The sequence below is a fragment of the Antedon mediterranea genome, chromosome 3, assembly GCF_964355755.1.
Source record: "Antedon mediterranea chromosome 3, ecAntMedi1.1, whole genome shotgun sequence".
NCBI lineage: Eukaryota > Metazoa > Echinodermata > Crinoidea > Comatulida > Antedonidae > Antedon > Antedon mediterranea.
This window is the reverse complement of record NC_092672.1, coordinates 5,560,268-5,577,939: the sequence shown is the minus strand read 5'-3', so window position 1 is coordinate 5,577,939 and position 17,672 is coordinate 5,560,268. Positions and strand designations below refer to the sequence as shown.

The window sequence follows — 17,672 nt, the reverse complement described above, 5'->3', positions numbered from 1 at the left end:
GGTCAATATCTTGTGTAAGAGTATCGGCATGTCTTTAGGTGACACCTTTTCAAGTAATACCACTACCAAGATATCTTCATGGTTGTCAAACATACGCATGCGCGCCATCTCTAATTCGAAGTTACACCACTCACTTTTGGCAAAATGTTTGGAGACAACTAACAACACCTTACGACAGAGTTTAACACCATTTGCAATGTTTGTAACGATTGCCTCTCCTGGAATAAAGTCTCGATAGTCAACAAAAAGTCTAAAATTTCGCTGTACCTCCAACGATGGCTGTAGGGTTTTCAGAACCCATTGTTGATCGTTGCTGTTGTAACAGACAAACACGTCATACCGAATATTTTCTCCGTTGAGAGTAGGAGGTCCTTGGTTGCAAATTCGCTGGTATTGTTTACGAAGGCGTCGTCGTTGGTTCCAATACCTACATTGAAATAATTAAAATTCATTTACTATTTACATAATTCAACATATTTCATAAAATAATAATTAAATTATCTTTTGCAAAAGATTTGATTTTAAAACTTTAAAAGGAAGAAAAACGTATGATTTAAACAATATAAAATGTTACATTCAATATGATTAAATAGGTCTATATTAAAAGCCTGTTAAAAAAACTATCTAATAAGAAATCGATATTTTACTTTTGTGTTTTTTTTTGCGTGTACATAACAGCAGGCATATATAATTGAAAACACCTTACCTTAAATAGAATCTGTAGCGGTAAGAGACTGCACACACAATTACAACAAAAAGCCCAGCTGATGCAGAAGGAATTGTTTCTTTTAAGATTGTTTCAAATTTGCTGCAGTTTAGTTCATCCGGATGAAAGTTCATTAATTTCTTGTATTCTGTGCCTTGATATGGGATACATTTTGTGTTGTTGATGTCTTGAATTGTAACATTCGTTTTCCCAATCCATTTTCTAAACCACACAAAATCACAGTCACAACGAAATTTGTTGTACGCCACATCTAGAAGCTGTAATTGAGTCAGATTTTGAAGTCCAGCGTCTTCTGTGATTGTAGTCAGCTGGTTGTCATTTAGAGTCAGTTTACGTAATTGGGATGAACCACTAAATGATTTTGGTGCTATGTAGATAATCTGATTGCTGTTTAGATAAAAATATTTAAGAACTGGTAAATTCTGGAAAGTTGCGGAGTTAATAGAGATTATAGAGTTTCTTGCAAGATCAACTTTAATTAGTTTTTTACAATTGTTAAATACCTTAGGATATATTGTTGTTAATCCACAGTATTGTAGATATAATTGTTCTAAAGAAACTAGATCATCAAGCCAGGGCAAAAGTTGATACAAATTTTGGTTCTCAACCATAGTTAAATCAGTCAATTTTCGCAAGCCACGGAATGCATTAATATCAATGTTTTGATAAGTCAACTTGTTGTTATTAATATTTAAAAATCGTAGATCAGTTAAATTCTGGAAAGAGTAGTTCTTCAGAAACAAAATACTGTTGTCTTCCAGATTGTAATATTTAACATCAGTTGGCACCGTAGCTTGCGAGGGAATAGCTTTCAATCCTTTACGTGAACAAAACACTTTATGATTGTAGTATAATTCCGTTTCATTCTTACAATATTTACAGTAGCATTTCTTAGGACATCTGAAATCATCTAGCTGCTGAGTTCCATTTACTAACGGATTGTAGTTGTAGCATGTTAATTTACTGCTAATAGGAGAGTAGAATGTTACGAAAAGAACGATAGTAACGGGAAGAAGAGTCCACATATTCATAGTGGTACTGTATGAACCTTTTACGTTGCAGTATAACGTAATAATGAGAGAAATCGACTGTACATGTATTCCAATAAGGAGAAGTGATAATGACATATCGTTATTCATCTCCTTTTTAGGTAATGGTTCAAGGTGGAAAATAGTGATTTATTAATATTTCACTTTCGTAACAAATGCAAGAATTGGGTTCAATAAAACTGAAATAATTCTTCTAACAATCATTTTAATTACAGTATTTCTGAAACTAATAGACGTTATAATCTCCTTTTAATGTAAATGGTTCAAATTAAATTCAATTAAATTCAATTCAATTCAAATAAACATTTATTTCTTTCATTCATATTTGAGTAAAAAAAAAAAAAAACATTATAATTTCTGATATTTTATAAATAAATATTTTTTTTTTTTTAGAGATATAATACAGTAAATCATAATGTGTAAAAAGATGATTCAGTTATATACAAAATGAAAGAGGCAAAAAAACCCAAGAAAGTATCGATCAATTGGAAACAAAAATCCAATTGAAACTTGTATGTTGGGAAGCCATGTAAGAAGATTATATACTTAAATATATAAATGTAAACATATAACTACACATACACAAAAAGATCAACAGACACACACACACACCAACAGAAAAGGAAGCAATTTCGAAAAAGTTTCTAAAGTTAAAAAAATATTACAAAATAGAGAAAACAATTAGTTATAATTTGAAATAAGATATTCTTTAAGTTTAAGAGAGAACATTTTGCTAGAAGACGATTATGAAATTTCGGGAGGTAGATTATTGAATAGTTTAGAACCACTATAGCGAATGTTAAGTTTCATTTTAGTTAGTTTAGGTTGAGGAAGATGAAGGTCCCGTGATGCTCTTGTGTTATACGAATGGATTTCAGAGTTAGTTAAAAAATTACAGGAAAAGTTAGAAGGCAGTTTGGAATTAATATGTTCATAAACGAAAATGCATTGTTGGAGTTTAATAATATCGTGCACAGTTAAGAGTTTAAGGTTATAAAAAAGGATATTAGTATGAGCAAGACGTGAGTTACCCGAGATAAGACGAACAGCTTTCTTTTCTTGGACAAAATATAATTATTATTGATTTAATTCATACTTCACTTTTGTAACAAATGCAAGAATTTAATGTGCTAAAACTGAAATAATTCTTTAAAAAAATAATTTAACTACTTCTCAAATTCATCGACTTTCATCCAAACCAAACCGAATGTCTTATGTCCAAAAATTACCAACGTATGGCTTGTAAACCTACAATCGAAGTACGGTAGAAAGTTATTCAAGTAACTACTGTAGTGTGTACATGAAACTGTATTGTACGATACATTTTGAATCTTCCAATGTAAAATACTTCATGAGGAATTTGTAAAGTTAATGTCTTGTGCCACGCTATGCACCATGTATCTTGTTGTTGTTGTTAACGTTTTCCGTCTTCCGACATTACGCTTTCCACAATTCGTTTCCATTTTTTTCTGTTTATGGCAGGATGGTTTGTTATTGTGTTAGTGTCTACTAGTCCTTGTAAGTCTTTCTTTATTTGATTCATCCAGTTATTTCTTGGTCTTCCTACGGGTACCATGTATCTTGGCTGGTAATAAATACATCATGCAGTATCGCGTCTTCTAACAACAACCTTCATCCTATGGGATTCTGTACAACATCTCCTGATACCATACAGTCTAAAGCCTCTTCTTTAAAATCGTCAGCCAGCTGTTCGGCTGATTATTTAATGCTTCAGCTTTCCAGTATACCATAGTTTGAACATCATTGAGGATTGTTTAAAAGTTTAGGTTAGGTTTATGTTAATTTATTTAGTAGTCTTTTAACTAAAGTTGTATGGTGTGTGTGTGTTAGCGTCAGCAGATATGGCACTACATGATGTTTATTGTGGGCTGCTTGTACACTGAACAATTTACAACACCCTGTCTTGTTCTACCATGTCATAGTTACCGTTAACCGTCACCTATTCGTATCAGTTTAAACAAATCAGTGATTGCGCCGAAGGCAATCTCCTCGGCACCACTACTTACATTGAGAAGTATCAGATTGTTATACTGTATTTTTTTATTTCTTTAGTTTATATTTCATAACATGTTATTTTCAATATTTTATTTCTCAATTTAGTGTTTTGCATTCGTTATTATAACGTTTTTTTAACGTTTTAATGCAAACATTGTTCGATTAGAGCATTTATCTCTACCACAGAAACGTTGAAAAAACGTGTTTAAAACGTTTTAGAAAAACCAAACCCTATAAACCCCAAATTCAAACGTCTGATTACGTTCTACAAACGTTCTGTTTGCTGGGAACAAATCTTATACCACATTTACTTCTTAAATTTGTTTAAGTCCTACTATTAATTTTGTGAGGCTTACGCCACCTTCAAATTTACATCAGAAATTGAACAATAACAGTGATGATTCAGGTTTTAATTATGTTTTTAAAAATTTAGCCTACAGTATATAAAATAACGAATTATATCAATAATTACACACTAATCTTATGCACAAAAACACGAGGTTATGTTAAAAATTAGTGATAGCAGTTTGTTAACTAAAGAAACACGTTTTACTAATATGCAAATACCATCCAAAATGTCTTGTAGGCCTATGCAAAGAGTGAATACTGCTTAATTAATGTAAATGAACTTGCATTTGAAAAAAGACAAGCAAAACATGAACGTTTTTAGTTCAATAAAGGATCAGTGCAATAGTAATGTGACTAAGCAGTATTGACTGAGTATTTCTCTTTAGTTATTATGGGTTTCTAGTAGGTCGTAAACTTTCACAAAAACACGAGTTTAGAATATGTAGAAAGTTTAAGGTTTTAAGCAAGAAGTAGCCAATCAGATACCAGATGTAAAATGCGAACACACATGATAGTCGACTTTTAGATTGTCGAGATTGCGAGCTCAAGATTATACATATGAAACGCCAAATTTGCCAAAATATTGTTACTAATATTAAGTAGACACACAGTCTAGACTAGGTTTCCATTAGCTTTCACATAAACAAGAATATAGACTATTTAGAGAGTTTCTGGTTTGAAGCACGAAGTAGCCAATCAGACAACAGATACAGATGTAGATGCGATACGTATGCAAGCATAATGTATTAAAACATTAATAAAGATGTTTTATACACAGCGAATTAAATACTTGATGAGGACAAATTAATAAGTAGTTAAACAAGAATTGAATTAACAATCATCTGAAAAGGAGGTGACAATGCTTATTTAGGTAATCTAACCGACTAGAATTTATGTTAATATACAGTACTAAATTTATGGTACAAGAAATATACACATAAGACAATATCATCACCATACAGCGCCACTGATTATTGGATACTAATATCTGGTGTTATCAATGAGCCTATCTTTAGGACAGTTAGGTGACAAAAGAGCTGTTTCAAGCTTGGCCCAGAACAATGCTTGTCTCTTCGGATGTTCATCCCACTCGATATAAGTTGTCGTGGTTAATATCTTGTGCAAGAGTATCGGCATGTCTTTAGCCAAAACTTTCTCAATTAATACGACGACCAAAATATCTTCATGATGGTCGAACATACGCATGCGCGCCATCTGTAGTTCGAAGTTGCACCACTCACTTTTGGCACAATGTTTCGATACCACTAACAAGACCTTACGACTGAGTTTAACAGCATTTGCAATGTTTGTAATGATTGCTTCTCCTGTAATAAAATTTCAATAGTCGACGAACAGTTTAAAATTTCGCTGCACCTCTAACGATAGCTGTAAAACATCAAGAACCCATTGTATGTCCTTGCTGTTGTAACAGACAAACACGTCATACCGAACGTTTTCTCCGTTAATAGTAGGAGGTCCTTGGCTGCAAATTCGCTGATATTGTTTACGAAGGCTTCTTCGTTGATTCCAATATCTAACATTAAAATAAATGATTTATTGTAAAAAAATAGATTTATATAATAAAAACATTAAACGTCTGTTGAAAAAAAACTGTACTAATCAGATATCGATATTTTAACGATCTTTGTTGTACATTTTGCATATACTTAACAGCTGGAATAAATAATGGTCTTACCTTAAATGAAATCTGTAACGGTAAAGATTGAAAGCTATAATTACAAAAATAAGCCCAGCTGAAGCACAAGGAATTGTAAGGTATACAATTCGATCAAGCGTGCTGCAGTGTAGTTTATCAGGATCAAAATTCAATATATTCTTGTCTTCTTTACTATCTGAAAATTGACATGTTGTACGGTTGGTGTCTTGAATGCTAACATTCGTTTTCCCAATCCATTTTCTAAACCACATTAAATCACAGTCACACAGAAACGCGTTGTACGCCACATTTAGCATCTGTAATTGAGTCAGATTTTGAAGTCCAACATCCTCAGTGATTGTAGACAGGAAGTTATTACCTAGAGTCATTCGTTGCAATCGGAACGAACCTTTGAATGCTTGTGGTGCTATACCGGTAATATGATTGTTGTTTAGATATAAATATTTAAGAACTGGTAAATTCTGAAAAGTGCTAGAGTTCATATACTTTATGTAGTTTTTTGTAAGATCAATTTTAATTATTCTTTTGCAATTATTAATTACATCCGGGTATATTGTAGTTAATTCACAATATTGTAGATGTAATTCTTCTACAGACACAAGATCAACAAACCACTGTGACAAAAGATGACGTAAGTGATGGTTTCCAGTCATAGATAAATGTGTTAAATTGTGCAAGTCACAAAATGCATTAACATCAACAGATTTATGATTAAGATCGTTATTATCAAGACAATATAAATACCGCAAAACAGTTAAATTCTGAAAAGAGTCGTGCTTTAGTGAATCAATCTTGTTGTAGGATAGATTATAATATTCAACATCAGTTGGTACCGTATCTTGCGATGGAATGGATATCAATCCTTTATTTGAACAAAACACGCTGTGAGTGTAATATAATTCCGTTTTCTTCTTACAATATTTACAGTCACATTCCTTAGGACATCTGAAATCATCAAGCGACTGAGTTTCATTTACTAACGGATTGTATTTGGAACACATTAGGCCCAATTTACCTCTAATTATTGGACCGAATATTATAGAAAGAACGGTATAGTAACCCGAAGAAAACCCCACATATTATTCATCATAGGGGTATTGTATAAACCTTTTATGTTGAAGTACAAATTGACCTCCTTTTAAAGTGAATAGATAAGTTTTTTATTGGACAAAACATATCATTATGATTTATTAATATTTCACTTTCGTATCAAATATACAACAATTGTAGTTTAATAATAAAAGATAGAGAAGCATCAGATTGTTATCATATTATTAATTCCATTTTTATGTTTCCAATTACTTAAGCATTGCTATGATGTCTACATTTGTATAATCTTGATCTTTTTTTACAATCAAATTGGTATTCAGCGCGACAGTTAGGCGACGATCTTACAACTTTTCCAAATCTCTTGTCTTCTTCCCCACTCTTTAGGTCTATACGTAGATCACGCGTTTAAATCTTTTTTATCTTCTGCCGACAACATACATCTTTCTATGTAACTAATCCTAAACCAACCTTTATTTAGTTTTCAATTACGAGACCTACCATATTACATAATGATAAAATAATATTATTCTAACTGTGTACAGCAAAATGAAAAAAACAGATGACATTTAAAAAAAAAAGGAAAACCTGTGTACAGCAATGTTATTTACAAATCAGTTGTTAACTATACTACGAAAGCGCCAACATGATTTACTAATTATGCAAATAGCATGCAAAATGGCATGTACGCAAAGGTAGGTGCTGCTTTGGTTCTGAACGTGAAGGAAAAAGGACTACCAAAAGTTTAATGGCTTTAGTTCAATAAAGGATTGGTGAATCATGATACAGTGAATAGCAGCATGAGTGAGTATTTCTCAAAGTTTTCATTAGCTTTCGGTTGTAGATATTCACATAAATTATAGAGAAAATTAAATTTAGAATAGAGTTTAGAATATGTAGGAAGTTTAAGGCTGAAGCAAAAATTAGCCAATCAGATACCACATGTACATAGAATATGTGGGGAGTTTAAAGTTGAAGCAAAAATTAGCCAATCAGATACCACATGTACATATAATGTGTAGTGAGTTTAAGGTTGAAGCAAGAATTAGCCAATCAGATACCACATGTACATAGAATATGTAGTGAGTTTAAGGTTGAAGCAAGAATTAGCCAATCAGATACCACATGTACATAAAATGTGTAGTGAGTTTAAGGTTGAAGCAAGAATTAGCCAATCAGATACAACATGTACATAGAATATATGTAGGGAGTTTAAGGTTGAAGCAAGAATTAGCCAATCAGATACCACATGTACATAGAATATGTAGTGAGTTTAAGGTTGAAGCAAGAATTAGCCAATCAGATACCACATGTACATAGAATATGTAGTGAGTTTAAGGTTGAAGCAAGAATTAGCCAATCAGATACCACATGTACATAGAATATGTAGTGAGTTTAAGGTTGAAGCAAGAATTAGCCAATCAGATACCACATGTACATAGAATATGTAGTGAGTTTAAGGTTGAAGCAAGAATTAGCCAATCAGATACCACATGTACATAAAATATGTAGTGAGTTTAAGGTTGAAGCAAGAATTAGCCAATCAGATACCACATGTACATATAATATGTAGGGAGTTTAAGGTTGAAGCAAGAATTAGCCAATCAGATACCACATGTACATATAATATGTAGTGAGTTTAAGGTTGAAGCAAGATTTAGCCAATCAGATACCACATGTACATAGAATGTGTAGTGAGTTTAAGGTTGAAGCAAGAATTAGCCAATCAGATACCACATGTACATAGAATATGTAGGGAGTTTAAGGTTGAAGCAAGAATTAGCCAATCAGATACCACATGTACATAAAATATGTAGGGTGTTTAAGGTTGAAGCAAGAATTAGCCAATCAGACACCACATGTACATAGAATATGTAGTGAGTTTAAGGTTGAAGCAAGAATTAGCCAATCAGATACCACATGTACATAAAATATGTAGGGTGTTTAAGGTTGAAGCAAGAATTAGCCAATCAGATACCACATGTACATAGAATATGTAGGGAGTTTAAGGTTGAATCAAGAATTAGCCAATCAGATACCACATGTACATAGAATATGTAGGGAGTTTAAGGTTGAAGCAAGAATTAGCCAATCAGATACCACATGTACATAGAATATGTAGGGAGTTTAAGGTTGAAGCAAGAATTAGCCAATCAGATACCACATGTACATAGAATATGTAGGGAGTTTAAGGTTGAAGCAAGAATTAGCCAATCAGATACCACATGTACATAGAATATGTAGGGAGTTTAAGGTTGAAGCAAGAATTAGCCAATCAGATAGCACATGTACATAGAATATGTAGGGAGTTTAAGGTTGAAGCAAGAATTAGCCAATCAGATACCACATGTAAATAGAATATGTAGGGAGTTTAAGGTTGAAGCAAGAATTAGCCAATCAGATACCACATGTACATAGAATATGTAGGGAGTTTAAGGTTGAAGCAAGAATTAGCCAATCAGATACCACATGTACATATAATATGTAGGAAGTTTAAGGTTGAAGCAAGAATTAGCCAATCAGATACCACATGTACATAGAATGTGTAGTGAGTTTAAGGTTGAAGCAAGAATTAGCCAATCAGATACCACATGTACATAGAATATGTAGAGAGTTTAAGGTTGAAGCAAGAATTAGCCAATCAGATACCACATGTACATAGAATATGTAGTGAGTTTAAGGTTGAAGCAAGAATTAGCCAATCAGATACCACATGTACATAAAATATGTAGGGAGTTTAAGGTTGAAGCAAGAATTAGCCAATCAGATACCACATGTACATAGAATATGTAGGGAGTTTAAGGTTGAAGCAAGAATTAGCCAATCAGATACCACATGTACATAGAATATGTAGTGAGTTTAAGGTTGAAGCAAGAATTAGCCAATCAGATACCACATGTACATAGAATATGTAGTGAGTTTAAGGTTGAAGCAAGAATTAGCCAATCAGATACCACATGTACATAGAATATGTAGTGAGTTTAAGGTTGAAGCAAGAATTAGCCAATCAGATACCACATGTACATAGAATATGTAGGGAGTTTAAGGTTGAAGCAAGAATTAGCCAATCAGATACCACATGTACATAGAATATGTAGTGAGTTTAAGGTTGAAGCAAGAATTAGCCAATCAGATACCACATGTACATAGAATATGTAGGGAGTTTAAGGTTGAAGCAAAAATTAGCCAATCAGATACCACATGTACATAGAATATGTAGGGAGTTTAAGGTTGAAGCAAGAATTAGCCAATCAGATACCACATGTACATAGAATATGTAGTGAGTTTAAGGTTGAAGCAAGAATTAGCCAATCAGATACCACATGTACATAGAATATGTAGTGAGTTTAAGGTTGAAGCAAGAATTAGCCAATCAGATACCACATGTACATAAAATATGTAGGGAGTTTAAGGTTGAATCAAGAATTAGCCAATCAGATACCACATGTACATAGAATATGTAGGCCCGGGAGTTTAAGGTTGAAGCAATACGTATCCGTTAGCTAATTAGATACGAGATGAAGATACAATAATAAGTAGTTAACAAATTACTTAATGAATTATTAAAAAGTAGTTACATACAAATTGACCAATCATTCAAATTACGAGGTATCAATTCTTAATAGCAATTTTAACCTAATAGAACGTTTAAAAGCATTATGTACAGTACGGCATATGTAGACATAATATAATATCATCAAGATAATTATCATTGCCAAAAGAGAATTACTGCCTAATCATAATACTGCACATCATACCCTTTTCCTTTGCCTGGGATAATTTGGAGTTTAAGCACACCTGAATCAAAGAAGAGTAAAATATTTAATTGTAATCTTTCCTGCCTAACACAGCAGCATAACACAGGTGTGGAGTTTGCTAATCGATGTGAATGTGGTATTAGCATGTGCTTGATGTTGGGAAATGATTGAAAACCTTATTTCAACGTATGACATGCTAAACCTTCAATTGGCATACAATAATAAGTGCTTAAAGATAGTGTCGCAACTTCATTGTACGATAAATGTCGAATCCATCCATATAATACGGTACGCCGGGGGAACTTTGTATAGTTGATGTTTTGTGCCATCCGATACACGAGGTTTTATGTCTTATAAATGACAATACACACCACGCAGTATCGCCTCTTCTAACAGCAACCTTCACCACATGGGATACTGTATAACCAGGGAAGAGTGAAATTACATAACTTCTCGATGATACCATACAGTCATAGACTTTTCTCCATGATACCATACAGTCATAGTCTCTTCTCCATGATACCATACAGTCATAGACTTTTCTCCATGATACCATACAGTCATAGTCTTCTTCTTTAAAAACGTTATGTCAACGGCTTTCTGTCAGTCAGCTGAATCGTCAGTCCAATCGTTAGACCACAATTCAAACCACATTACATTGTTATTTAGGGTTTAGTTGATATGTAGGAGTTGATATTGCCGGTAGTCGTGGTACGGTTTTAAAATCACACCCTGTCCTGTTTTATCATGTCGTAAATAACTTTCACTTTTATTCATATCAGTTTAAACAAATGAGTGATTATGCTGAAGACAATTGTTTGTTTGTGGCCTTACGCCACCTTTATTTAAATTCACAGTAAAAACATCCTACATATTAACAGCAACAGTAATATTTTTTTATTTAGCTTAAATAAAATAACGAATTATATCATACATATCACATGTTGTCAAAAAATGTTTTCATCAACTGACAAATATACAAATAAAAAACGTTCGCTTGTTTAAGCTTGGTTCCCACTAGAACGTAACGCAAGGACGTAAACGCAACGCAAGCGTTTTAACCAATGACAAGCGAAGTTATAGACAGTTAGCAATCAAGCGAATAAGCCATCGCTTGTGATTGGTCAATTCACTTGCGTTGCGTTACGTTCTTGTGTTGCGTCACTAGTGGGAACCAAGCATTACATTGGGCCTTATAATATAGTACTAAATTATTAACAGACGATAGATATTAATTAAATGCGTATAGCATATAAATAAATACAGAAAAAAATGAAAAATAAAACACATATAATAAAAGATGTCACTGAATAGCAATAAATGAATAGTAAATAGTAAAATAACCTAAGAACAAATCATGATCAATAACAACAATACAATTAATGACACTTATAATCCTATGTTGGTGGTTGTTCAGCAACAACACAGGTGTAGAGTTTGCTAGTCGATGTGAATGTGATATTAGCATGTGCTTGATGTTGGAAATGATTGAAAACCAAATCGAATTAAATCTGAACCATCCTAGAAAATGTATTTTCTTTTGTCAATAAATGTTGTAAAATGTCTTATACGGAAACTTTCGACGATAAAAAGGTTTCTAAGGGTTTAGTTATCAATTAGCCTATCTTTAGGACAGTTAGGTGACAACAGAGCTGCTTCAAGTTTGGCCCAGAACAATGCTTGTCTCTCTGGATGTTCTTCCCATTCGATATAAGTTGTCGTGGTCAATATCTTGTGTAAGAGTATCGGCATGTCTTTGGGCGACACCTTTTCAAGTAATACCACTATCAAGATATCTTCATGGTTGTCAAACATACGCATGCGCGCCATTTCTAATTCGAAGTTACACCACTCACTTTTGGCAAAATGTTTGGAGACAACTAACAAAACCTTACGGCTAAATTTAACACCATTTGCAATGTTTGTAACGATTGCTTCTCCTGGAATAAAATCTCGATAGTCAACAAAAAGTCTAAAATTGCGCTGCACCTCCAACGATGGCTGTAAGGTTTTCAGAACCCATTGTTGATCGTTGCTGTTGTAACACACAAACACGTCATACTGAATATTTTCTCCGTTGATGGGAGGAGGTCCTTGGTTGCAAATTCGCTGGTATTGTTTACGAAGGCGTCGTCGTTGGTTCCAATACCTGCATTGAAATAAATAAAATTCATTAACGATATACATAATGCAACATATTTCATAAAATAATTGCATCTGGCTTCTGATTTTAGATATTAACTTACTTACAATTAAATTATCTTTAGCAATATATTTTAATTTTAAAATTTAAAAAAAAGGAAAAACGTATAGTTTAAAAATGTTACATTCAATATGATTAAATAGGTCTATATTAAAAGTCTGTTGAAAAAACTAATAAGATATCGATATTTCACGTTTGTTGTTTTTTTTTGCATGTACATAACAGCAGGAATTTATAATTGAAAACACTTGATCTTACCTTAAATACACACTTAAAACTAAAGGTGCAATAAAAGGAGCAAACCTATAAAAGGGTGCTAATTTTCGCCTTTTTCTCATAAAATGGTGCAGAGTTCATAAAAGGTTTATTTTTGCACCTTTTATATCGAAAAATGCAGACAAGTATAAAAAGGTGCAGAACTGCACCGCAAAGGCCCAGCCATGGTGACTGTGTGACAAATAAGACCTATTATATTAATGAACGCTTCTTGATATGTTTAACTTAGGGCTTCTAAAAGCTTAAAAGGTGATGAAGGACAATTTTTTTAGAATGACATTATTGTGGTAAGTTAAAACAAAAATAAGAAAGATTAATAATAATATAGATAGGTTTGTGGGGACAGCTATCGGAATTCGAACAAATCTTTTTTTTACGGAACATTAGAAAGTCGCTGGCTTGTAACTGAAAATTAAAGTTTAATACCTTTAACATGATAAATTCAAAGGTTCAACTGGGCACCCTATAAGGTTTAACATCAATTAAAAGGTGCATAATAGCACCTTTTTGTACAATTTTTGTACAATTTTCGTACCGTATGCGCACGCAAGATGTCTGTAAACAATTGTTAAAATATTGAATTTCAGAGGTTATTTACTCTGGTTTGCTTAAGTCTAGAATAAGTAAACTTTTCTTTCATATTTAACAATATTATTAGAATATCTAATATCATAATGTAGGCATCTGTTCTAAATTTATTTGAAACAGGAATTGAAAAATAATTTTAAGCGCGTGCGATTGTTAAACATGCAGTTTGAATTGAGGAGTTTGCGCCCAGGCTATAAAATTTAACTAGGCCTAGCTCCCACACCTCTCCAGTGTAGGATAGCTGTTAAAAGTAAGTAACGAAGCTTTATAGGCATGTAGTTTGGTTGTTTTTATTAGATTAATTATTGTATAGGCCTATAAGCCTAGGCTAGGCCTAAAACTTAAAAATGATAGCTAAATAAATAAATATGGCTAGCCTAGCTAGAGGCCTCCTACCTAGCCTATCTAGGCGGCCTCTATTAGGCATAGGCTAGGTTAAGCCTAAAGTAGGCAGTCTAGAGACCTACTTAGCCTACAGTAGCCTTTCGGGCGGGGGCTAGTCCTAGACCAGGCCTAGCCTACTTACCTGGGTCTAGCTATTAGTAGGTTAGGCATAATACTTAATAGGCTAGCTATGCCTACTAGGCCTAGTATTTAGTAGGTTACTAGGTAGGCCTAGACCTTAAACTTAATTAAAAGCAGTCCTAGGCCTAGCTAGCCGGCTAGGCCTATAATTAATAATAGGCCTAGCTAGGCAGGCCAGGGGCCTAGTTATTAATACTGTATTAGTTATTACAGTAGCTGGGTATTATTAGGCCTAGGCCTATATTAAATTCTTATACACATTATCATTATTTTTAATTATAGTTACAGCCTACATGATGTCATGGAGGGATAAAATAAGTTTAAAACATGAAAGAGCACCTCTGCTCTAATCAGCAGCAATAAAGATGTTAAGAAAAGGAGAAAGAAATGTGACCACATGTACTGTAATACTCTAGTAGTATACAGGGCCTATACTACGAGCTGAGGAAAGGGAGAGGAACATACTTTAAAGTATGTGAAGCATGTGGTCAAGGTAATTTGACTTTAAAAATCAGAACAATGTCAATAATGTATTGTATGATGTTGTCATATTAATGATAATATTAATATAATAGTTTCCCTTCCTATTTCATGCTTTTTAGGAAAGTACATAATCAGGTGAAAATGTTCGGAAAAGGTGAACCAGACATCAAGAACACTGTTTCAGATATATGGGGATAAGAAGAGAATACTGCCAAAGATGTCATCATTAGATAATTTTAACAATAGGCCTATTGTTGGTTTGAGAAGAGATGGCCACACTCTATTTAAGGTGCAGAGACTGGTAATTGCCATCCATTAGTTCAGCAGTTGAATTGAATAATGTAATGTTTTAAAGTTGAATAAAATTATACAAAGCTTAATCAATATTTGTTGTATTTTAGTGATTTTTATTTGTGCACCTTTTTAACAGAAATTTGAATCTTAGAGGAGCATTATTGAACCTTTTATTAGGGTGTAAAGTTGCACCTTTATTTAGAGGTTGAATTTTGCTCCTTTGGGGAGCTGCTATTGTTGCATTTAGTTTGCACCTTTTAGGGTAGAAAATTACACCTTATATGGTGCAAATGTGAACTCTAAAGGAGCATTATAGCACCCTTTATCAGGGTTCAAAATTGCACCTTCCGTCAAAGGTGCAGTTGTGCACCTTAAAGGGAGCTGCTATTGTTGCATCGGTTTGCACCTTTTTAGGTAGAGATTTGCACCTTTTTTTTTTAGTGTGTAGAATCTGTAGCGGTAAGAGACTGCACACACAATTACAACAATAAGCCCAGCTGAAGCAGAAGGAATTGTAATTTCTAAGATTTTTTCAAATTTGCTACAATTTAGTTCATCAGGATGAAATTCAATTATTTTCTTGTATTTGCTGCCTTTATATGGGATACATTTTGTGTTGTTGATGTTTTCAATTGTTACATTCGTTTTCTCAATCCACTTTCTAAACCACACAAAATCACAGTTACAATGAAACGTGTTGTACGCCACATTTAAAAGTTGTAATTGAGTCAGATTTTGAAGTCCAACATCCTCAGTGATTGTAGTCAGCTGGTTGTCACGTAGAGACATTTCTTGTAATTGAGATGTACCTTTAAACGACTGTGGTGGTATACTGGTAATCTGGTTGTTGCTTAGAAATAAATATTTAAGAACTGAGAAATTCTGAAAAGTGCTAGAGTTAAGATGTTTTATAGAGTTTGTTGTAAGATCAACTTTGATTATGTTTCTGCAATTGTTAAATACATTAGGATATATTGTTGTTAATCCACAGTATTGTAGACTTAGTTGTTCCAAAGAAACTAGATCATCAAACCAGGGCAATAGTTTATACAAGCGTTTGTTGTCATCCATTGTTAAATCAGTCAATGTTTGCAAGCCACGGAATGCATTAATATCAATGTTTTGATAAGTCAAATTGTTTTTATTAATATTTAAATATCGTAGATTAGTTAAATTCTGGAAAGAATAGTTCTTCAGAAACGAAATACTGTTTTTTTCCAGATTGTAATATTTAACATCAGTTGGCACAGTATCTTGAGATGGAAGAGCTTTCAATCTATCATCATAACAATACACCTCATGAGTAAAGTATACTTCCGTTTCTTCTTTACAATATTTACATTCACATTTCTTAGGACATCTGAAATCATCTAGCGACTGAGTTCCATTTACTGACGGATTGTATTTGCGGCATAACTTACTATCGCTAATAGGACAATAGATTGTTACGAAAAGAACGATAGTAACGGGAAGAAGAGTCCACATATTCATAGTGGTACTGTATGAACCTTTTACGTTGAAGTATAACGTAATAATGAGAGAAATCGACTGTAAATGTATTCCAATAGAGAGAAGTGATAATGACATGTCGTTATTCATCTCCTTTTTAGAATGGTTCAACCTGGAATAATGATTTATTAATATTTCACTTTCGTAACAAATGCAAGAATTTGGAGCAATAATAAAACTAAAATAATTCTTCAAACAATCAATTATTTATGAAATTAATTGACGTTATAATCTCATATGTAAGTAAATTGTGCAAATCAAAAAATAATAACTTATCATTATCACTTTCATATTGTACAAAAAAGTTTCATTATTAATGATTTATTCATGTTTTAACAAACTTTTTAGTCGCGTGGACGCGACTCTATAGTTCACTATGTCGGTCTGTCGGTCTGTCTGTCTGTCTGTCTGTCGGTCCGGTATCACTATGCGTTTTAGCACGCGACTTATGGCTGTTGGCCTTGTTGAAACAAATGCAAGGATTTGGTGTAATAAAACTGATATAATTCTTAAAACAATCAATTGAATTGTTTCGAAAATTAATTGACTTTCATCTATACAAAACTTTATTTTCTTATTTCCGTTAATTACCAACGTATGACATGTTAAACCTACAATTGGCATACAATAATTGTTGGTGGCGTAAACATTAAAAACATCCTACATATTACATATCACAGCAACAGTGATTCATGTTTTAATTTTTTTTTAAATTTAGCTTAAAATAAAAAATAACGAATTATATCATACATATCTCTTAATGTTGTCAAAAAATGTAAAATGAAAAATAATAATTACATTACTCAACTGACTTTTCGTAGCTTTTCAATGACGGGATATTGTTGTCTTGTAAATGATAATACACAGCATCAGTTGGCACTGTATCTTGCGATGGAATCGTTTCCAATTGTTGATGAGAACATAATACGTCATGATTGTAGTGCAATTCCGTTTCCTCCTTATGGAATAGCTTTCAATCCTTTATTTGAAAAAATCACCATATGATTGTAACATAACTTCGTTTCTTCTTTACAATATTTACAGTAGCATTGCTTAGGACATCTGAAATCATCGAGCGGCTGAGTTCCATTTACCAATGGACCGTTAATAGGACAGTAGAAAAGAAGGATAGTAACTTGAAGAAAAGTTACATGTAATAATGTATATGAAC

At 33.0% G+C, this 17,672-nt stretch overlaps 1 protein-coding gene and 1 long non-coding RNA gene across 2 annotated transcripts; one reads left to right on the top strand and one right to left on the bottom strand.

Moving 5' to 3' along the window:
* Window positions 1-12,228: 12,228 nt before the first annotated feature.
* On the bottom strand, window positions 12,229-16,477 carry LOC140043626 (toll-like receptor 4). The gene is made up of 2 exons (XM_072088145.1): window positions 15,399-16,477; window positions 12,229-12,772 (listed from the first exon to the last, which is right to left on the bottom strand). The coding sequence occupies exons 1-2, from the start codon at window positions 16,475-16,477 to the stop codon at window positions 12,229-12,231; spliced, it is 1,623 nt and encodes a 540-aa protein (XP_071944246.1).
* Window positions 13,887-15,069, top strand: LOC140043445 (uncharacterized). The gene is made up of 3 exons (XR_011844305.1): window positions 13,887-13,940; window positions 14,498-14,708; window positions 14,818-15,069. It is a non-coding gene; the product is annotated as an uncharacterized lncRNA (long non-coding RNA).
* Window positions 16,478-17,672: the final 1,195 nt, after the last annotated feature.

What these genes read in the sequence shown, in the direction of transcription:
- LOC140043626 (XM_072088145.1), bottom strand. Translation starts at nt 16,477, where the DNA reads ATGTGGACTCTTCTTCCCGTTACTATCGTTCTTTTCGTAACAATCTAT. An exon ending in GCAAATCTCTACCTAAAAAG is followed by an intron (nt 12,773 to 15,398) that starts GTGCAAACCGAT and finishes ATTTCAATGCAG; the next exon opens with GTATTGGAACCAACGACGAC.